Genomic DNA, 7,531 nt, shown 5'->3' with positions numbered 1-7,531 from the left:
GATCCATAACAATACAAGTAAAGATTTAGGATAAATAATGACATAATGGGTGCTATCCCTCCAAACCAAGTCACAGTTGTATATGAATGTGTCAAATGCACTTTAAGAGTCTATGAATGTAATGTAAACTACAGTCTGAATACCTCATGTAGATGTCCATGTTTTTGCAGTGTAGCTGTGGTCCGCTGCCCCAGGGCCCAGCTCCGTCGTTACCCCAGACAAGGAGCTCGTCGGTCGGGCACAGTCAGCACGGCTCCCCTCTCTCTGCTCTGGCCTCCAGAGACATGTCCCAGGCCAGAGGACAAAAGAACAACAATGTACCCCTTTAAATATACCGGTAAATGTTTTATAGAAACAGGAAAGTACTGGGCCTTTTTGGGGCCTAGTCGGCTTCACAAAATCTGCCTCTTGGTTTAAAATATATGAATTAAAATCTGCATGTGTTTTATAATTGGGGAAAACATATATTTGAATTCTATTTAAATTGTGTTTAAAAAAGAAACAAAAAAGACTGAATTATCAGCCTAAAAGATGAAACATTAAGCCAGGACTAAACCAGGACTAAACCAGGACTAAACCAGGACTAAACCAGGACTAAACCAGGACTGAACCAGGACTGAACCAGGACTAAACCAGAACTAAAAGAGGAAAGAACCAGAACTGACCCAGGACTAAACCAGGACTGAACCAGGACTGAACCAGGACTAAACCAAAATTAAAAGAGGACAGAACCAGAGCTGATCCAGGACTAAACCAGGACTGAGCCAGGACTAAACCAAACAACAAAGAAATGAGTGAATAAATATGTTGGGTTTTTGTCCCATAAACACATATATGATCATTGTCCTTGTGCTGCATTTGAGGTCACATGTGATCATGGTAAATGGTGCATTTAGGGCCTGTTCGCTTTGATTGAGTTGAGGTAATGAAGTGTGAAATGAGCAGCTGAGAGGCCTGTCCATCACTGAGAAATCCTAGTGCCAGTGAACGCATCAGCTGCAGGACAATTATTATCATTATGGCTTTTATGTTACCTTTACATGTCCATAATTATTACTGTTCCAAGAAACATTGTGGGATAAAACATGAGTTTAAATTGTGATGCATATAAAAGGTTTATTCATATTTTAGTCCTGGTTTAGTTCTGATCCAGTCCTGGTTTAGTCCCGGTTCAGTCCTGGTTTAGTCCTGGTGTAGTCCTGGTTTAGTTCTGGTTCAGTCCTGGTTTAGTCCTGGTGTAGTCCTGGTTTAGTTCTGGTTCAGTCCTGGTTTAGTCTGGGTTTAGTTCTGATGGTATTTGGAGCTGTTCCCGTGGGTATTTCTCACAGTAAAATCTCCATTATTTGTTTATAGACACATTAATCCTAAAAACAGTCATTATAAGAGACTGGAGGATTTCACATGATCTGCGGGTTCAGTCACACATTTTCTGTCAAACACACCCACACCCACAACCCCCCTTACTTAAAATGACCTTTAATAATGTAAAATGCCCAGATAACTAAAAAATAAAAAATTATATGGTGCGTTCATATCTGCCCCTTTTCCCTCTGTATCTCTCTCTCTCTCCCTTCTCTCTTTGTTCCATATCTCCCCTTTTTCTCTCCCTGGCTCCCCCTTTCTCCTCTTATCCCTCTCCTCTCCCTCTCCTCTAGACCCCCTTCTCCCTCTCTCTCTCTCCCCCTCCCTCTCTCTCTTGCTCTCTGTGAATCAGAACAAATAGAAAAAGGGGGTGTTTCTTTTCGTTATCGGGGCGGACCAGAGCAGACGTCCATCCTCTCATTTAACATTCGATTTAAAAACACGTCTCTCCAACGAACCCCACGAAAGACCTTTACCAGGTTTGTGCAGGTTTTAAAAGGAAATGGGACTGAAAATTTGATATTTTTAATAATCTAATTGGACTTACTCAACGGGGAAAACCAGTGGATTTTTGTGTACTCTTTTCTTGCAATTCCAAAATGTAAGATGACATTGGGCTGTTCATTTCACCAGTTGTCCTGTTGTTCTGTTTGATACTGTTATAATGACTCAAATGTGCTAAATCATGTCTCTCTTCTCCATAGGAATTGAAGCCAGGACTTTGCCAAACTGGAATTACATTTTGAGTGTTGAGTTTTAACCTGTGTGATGGTCCAACGAAAAGCTCTGCAGCAAAGCCAAAATCTAAAAGAAAAAATATGATTCATTTATCAGAACAAAAATATTTTATTCATATCATTGGAAACTCAAGAACAGAACCAGGACTAAAGCAGGATTAAAGCAGGACTAAAGCAGGGCTAAAGCAGGACTAAACTAGGACTAAACCAGGGTTAAAGCAGGATTAAAGCAGGACTAAAGCAGGACTAAACTAGGACTAAACCAGGACTGAACCAGGACTAAAGCAGGACTGAACAAAGACTGAACTAGGACTACAGTGAGACTAGACCTGGACTGAACCAGGATTAAAGCAGTAGCTTGATATTAACAAATCCAAACCAAGGACTAAATCAAGACTATATCAGAATTACGCCAGGACTAAAGCAGGACAAAATCAAAACAAAATCAGGACAAAATCACAGGTATTTTAATTTAGGACTAAACCAGGACAAAAATCCAATCCAAACCAGAACAAAACCAAGATGAGAGACGGACTAAATCAGGACTAAAGCAGAACTACAGCCAGACTAAGCCAGGGTTAAAATCAAATCCAAACCAGGACAAAAGCAGGATTAAACCAGGACTATAATCACGGCTAAAGCAGGACTATAATCATGGCTAAACCAGGACTAAACCAGAACTAAAGTGTGTACATATTTCTTTCTCACGGTTGACTGCAAACATCTGCAGTGCTGCTCGAGACTCGATGAACGAGGACCCTCGTCTTCTCCCACTTTTTACCAAATCTAGACATTTTTACAGCAATAATCCTTAAATTTCACCTGGATTTTCTGTTCAAACCCATATTTTTTTGTAAATTACAATATTTTTCTGTCTTTTTGTTCATTTTTGGACCGTTTTGTGTTCACTGTCATCAGATAAGGCTGCGGCTCATTCACTGACCTTCAGCGGCTCGTCAAAATCACGCTTTCCTCAAACATAATGGACTAACAGGACGATACAAATGGGTCAAATCATGAAGGAATTTACTATGACGCAGACTGGATCCAAGAGAGGAGGAGGTGACGGGGCAATGGCAAAAGGAGGCTAACGTGAGAATTTCTCATTTTTCATTTTGAATGAATTTGATGAATGTTCTGCAGAATCAGTGCAATGTTCTACATTTTTGTGACATGCTGAAATTTCTATTGATGTCTATACTACAAAAATGAAAATAGGAAAATTAAAAATAGGACCAGAGTTTATTAAAAATACAAATCATGATTTGAGTAATTTGTGAAATGTTTGTTTAAATTTTGAGCCATCATATGCATATATTAAAGGGCCCATATTAGGCTATTTTTCATTTATGTTCTAATGCTGTTTGCACAGGAGTACACAGGGAGTACACAGGGAGTACATAGAGAGTACACAGAGAGTACACAGGGAGTACACAGGGAGTACCCTCATCACAAACAGACCTGGAGTTGTGTTTTGTTTCATCCACACGTTTAACACATAAACCTTCCATATTTACGCTGAGTTCTTCTCTCAAACGGAAAACACTTTGTTCCACCTTGTGATGTCATGTGGAAGTGCGCCACTGTGTTTTTAAACTCCATACAACTTCACTGGATAATTTCAGATCTGGAATTGACATTCTCTACTGAACAAAAGGTAAAAGGAGCTGTGAACTTAACTTAATGCTCAGTGACATCACAAGGTGGAACAGAGCATTTTATGCTTTGGAAATGTAGACAGACTAATAATAAAAAGTTACTCAAAGATGTGTGAATGAAATAAAACACAACTCCACTCCACAATACTTAAAATTAATAATACAGAATGATAAAGTTAGTCATTCATAACTTCAGTTCATTTAAAATGGTGTCTATGTCTGTTCAGCACATTGGGCTATACTAGAACTAAATCAAAGACTAAACCAGGACCAAACAACCAGTACTAAACCGGGACCAAACTGGGTCTACACTAGGACAAAGTAGAAAGAAAGGTTAGGCACGAGTAAGTAGAAGTACTGGAAGAAGTACTCAATTCTGTTACTTAAATAAAAATACACATACTCGTGCAAAAAAAAAAAAAAACTAACAAAAAAGAACCGCCGCCTTAACGTGGTGGAGGAGTTTGAGCGCCTAAATGATTCTGGGAGCTATGTTGTCGGAGGCTTCATGCCCCTGGTAGGGTCACCCATGGCAAACAGGTCCAGGCTTGTGCTGGAGGTTGAGTGGTAATGCACGTGTTGGAGCTCACTGTGGTCAATGACAGGGTCGCTTCCCTGCACCTTCAGGTTGGGGACTGAATATCGGCCTACGGGCCAAGAAGGCAGTGCAGAGTACCTGGCCTTCTTGGAATCCCTGGCAGGGGACTCCGTTCTTCTACTGAAGGACTTCAATACTCACGTGGGCAACGACAATGACACCTGGAGATGGGTGATCTGATCTTAACCCGAGCGGTGTTCTGTTATTGAACTTCTGTGCTCACCACAGTTTGTCCATAACAAACACCATGTTTGAGCACAAAGGTGTCCATCAGTACACGTGGCACCAGGACACCCTAGGCCGGAAGTGCATGATGGGCTTTGTTGTTGTGTCATCTGACCTCCAGCTGCGTGTCTTGGACACTTGGGTGAAGAGAGGGGCAGAGCTGATCACCGCCCCAGTGATGAGTTGGATCCCCTAGCAGAGGAGAAAGCTGGACAGACCTGGCAGACCTAAGTGCACTGTGAGAGTCTGTTGGGAATGTCTGGAGGAGCCCTCTGTTGGTAGAGTCTTCAACTCGCATCTCTAGGAGAGCTTCTCCCAGATCCCAGGAGAGGCTGGGAACATAAATTACAAGTGGGCCATGTTCTCCACCACTATTGTTGATGTGGCCGCTTGTAGCTGTGGTCGTAAGGTCTGTGGTGCATGTCACAGCGGCAACCCCCGAACCCAGGGCCTTGTTGGTTTGTGGGACTCCTGTGGCAGGGCCAAGTACCAGCGGGACAAGTGTGCCACGGCTTGTGCAGTCGCAGAGGCAAAAACCTGGGGTTGGGAGGAGTTTGAGGAGGCCATAGAGGAGAACTAATGCTTGGACTCATAGAGATTCTGGCAAACCTTTCAACGCCTCATGAGGGGGATGCAGTATTTCACCAACAGTGTTTACAGTATGGGTGGAGAGCTGCTGACTTTGACTGGGGATGTTGTCACTGAAGTGATTGGCAAGTTCCTCAGTGGCAAGACTCTGGGAGTGGATAAGATCTGTCCCATATATCTTAAGTTTCTGGATGTTGTGGGGCTGCCTTGGTTGACATGTCTCTGCAACATTGCATGGCAGTTGGGGACAGTGCCACTGGACTGGCAGGCCAGGATTAGACCAGTCCACATGTACTTTCCGAATCTGGAGAAGGCATTCAACCATGTCCCTCGTGGTGCCCTTTGGGGACTGCTCCGCCCTTTGCTAAGGGCTGTCCGGTCCCTGTATGACCGGAGCAGGAGCTGTGTTTGCATTGTCGACAGTAAGTCAGACCTGTTCCCAGTGCATGTTGACGCCGCCATGGCTGTCCTTTTTCACTGGTTCTGTTCATTGTTTCTATGGACAGAATTTCTAGACGCAGTCAGCCACCAGAGGGGGGCCGTTTGTCCTGATGGCTTCATTGAGACAGGGCCTGCAACATGCACTGGGGCGGTTTGCATTGGAGTATGAAATTAGTGGGATGAGAATCAGCTCCTCCAAATTCGAGGCCAATTCTTGTCCAGCAAAAAGGTGGCTTGCTGTCCCCGAGTGGGTGGAGAGTCCCTGCCTCAAGTGGAGGAGTTCAAGTGTCTCGGGGTCTCGTTCATGAGTGAATGACGGATGGAACATGAGATCGGTCGATCGGTGCAGCATTCACAGTGATGTGGTCGGTATATTGGACCTTTGTGTTAAAAAGGAGCTGAGTCGAAAGGCAAAGCTCTCAATTTACCGGTCAATCTACGTTCTTACCCTCACCTATGGTCATGAGCTCTGGGAAAGCACAAGATCGCACATAATACCGGTCCTCTACATCGAGAAGAGCAGCTGAGGTAGCTCGGGCATCTGTTCAGGATGCCTCCATAGGAAGGTGTTCCAGGCACGTCCCACCGGGAGGAGGCCCCGGGGAAGACATTATGTTATGATTTTGTCCTGGTTTGAGTCAAGTTTAGTCCTGATGTACTCTTGGTTTGATCCTGTTCTAGTCCTGGTTTAGTCCTGGTCTAGCCTTGGTTTAGTTGAGATTTGGTTTTAGGTTTAATTTCAGTCTTGAAGTAGTCTAATAAATATTCTTGTTTTTCTCTCTTCTCTGACTGACAGGTCTTAACCCCACCCTCTCCCCCATCTCTCCTCCCTGGATCATGCTCTCTACCGCAGTTCAGGTCCTTGCCTTCGTCCTGGCCTTGCTGGGCTTGGTGGGTGTCACCGTGGCAACTGTGTTACCAAACTGGAAGGTGTCAATGACGGGGTGGACGAGCCTCATGACCCCAATATCTCACATGCAAGGTCTGTGGATGGACTGCAACTTCTATAGCTCCGGTGTTTTTAGCTGTACCATGAAGACTAGCATGCTAAGCCTTCCTCCATATCTCCAAGTGACCCGGATCGCCATGGTTTTGTCCAGTCTCATCACCGGATTCGGGATTTGTTTAGCATCTTTGGGACTAAAATGTACACAGTGGGGTGGAAGCCGTCGTGCCAAAGCTCATACAGCAATTGCAGCGGGCAGTTGTTTTGTTTTGTCCTCCATTCTGTGTCTAGTACCTGCATCTTGGTACACGAAAGAAATAATAACAGCATTCTTAACCACAGATGTTCCCGAAAGTAGCAAGTATCAGCCAGGGGGTGCTCTCTGCTTAACCTTTGTGTCTGCAGGCTTCCTGTTAGCGTCGGGAGTGGTATTTTGCCTGTCATGTCCGAAGAATACGTCGAATCGTCCGAGTGGTGAAAGAAAAATTGAACACCGAAGTATTCGAGGAACACAGACAGACTGCCCGAACGTGGTAAGGATTCAGGAACATGTGGAAAATCAGGAAAATGCTAAGGAATTGGAGTCACATCCGGAGCAAAAGGAGGTTAAAGACAGTTACAGTCTGAAGGAGTACGTGTGACAAACAGTTATGAGACAAAATGCAAAAACAGCGAGGCAAAAATACATCGACATGCAATGTACACAAGCCAACCAAATGTGCTGAAACTCCTCAAAAGTTTCATATTGTTTAACTTAGAGCTGCACTGAGTAACTTTGGTGGTCTCATAAAAATAAACACAAGTTTTTAGATTGTCTGAAAATTCAAGAAAAAATACAAAATGTATTTAAACAACACATTTTCAGGAGCTTGTGATCAATCTGAGTGTTCATGGTCCTGTTTAGGAGTTTAATTTTCAACAAAAAGGCAAGAGTGACTAATTGAAAAACGGTTAGCTAATTCTAGCTAGGGATGGC

The 7,531-nt window shown here is 43.7% G+C and overlaps 1 protein-coding gene across 1 annotated transcript; it reads left to right on the top strand.

Moving 5' to 3' along the window:
* Positions 1 to 6,446: 6,446 nt before the first annotated feature.
* Positions 6,447 to 7,262, top strand: LOC117393157 (claudin-20-like). Its single transcript, XM_033991351.2, has one exon. It carries the CDS (start codon positions 6,447 to 6,449, stop codon positions 7,194 to 7,196), a length of 750 nt encoding a protein of 249 aa, XP_033847242.1. The 3' UTR covers positions 7,197 to 7,262.
* The last annotated feature ends 269 nt before the right edge of the window (positions 7,263 to 7,531 follow it).

This window comes from Periophthalmus magnuspinnatus, chromosome 24 (genome assembly GCF_009829125.3).
Source record: "Periophthalmus magnuspinnatus isolate fPerMag1 chromosome 24, fPerMag1.2.pri, whole genome shotgun sequence".
Lineage (NCBI taxonomy): Eukaryota > Metazoa > Chordata > Actinopteri > Gobiiformes > Gobiidae > Periophthalmus > Periophthalmus magnuspinnatus.
The sequence above is the reverse complement of the archived record's forward strand: the minus strand, read 5'-3'. Positions and strand labels throughout refer to the sequence as shown.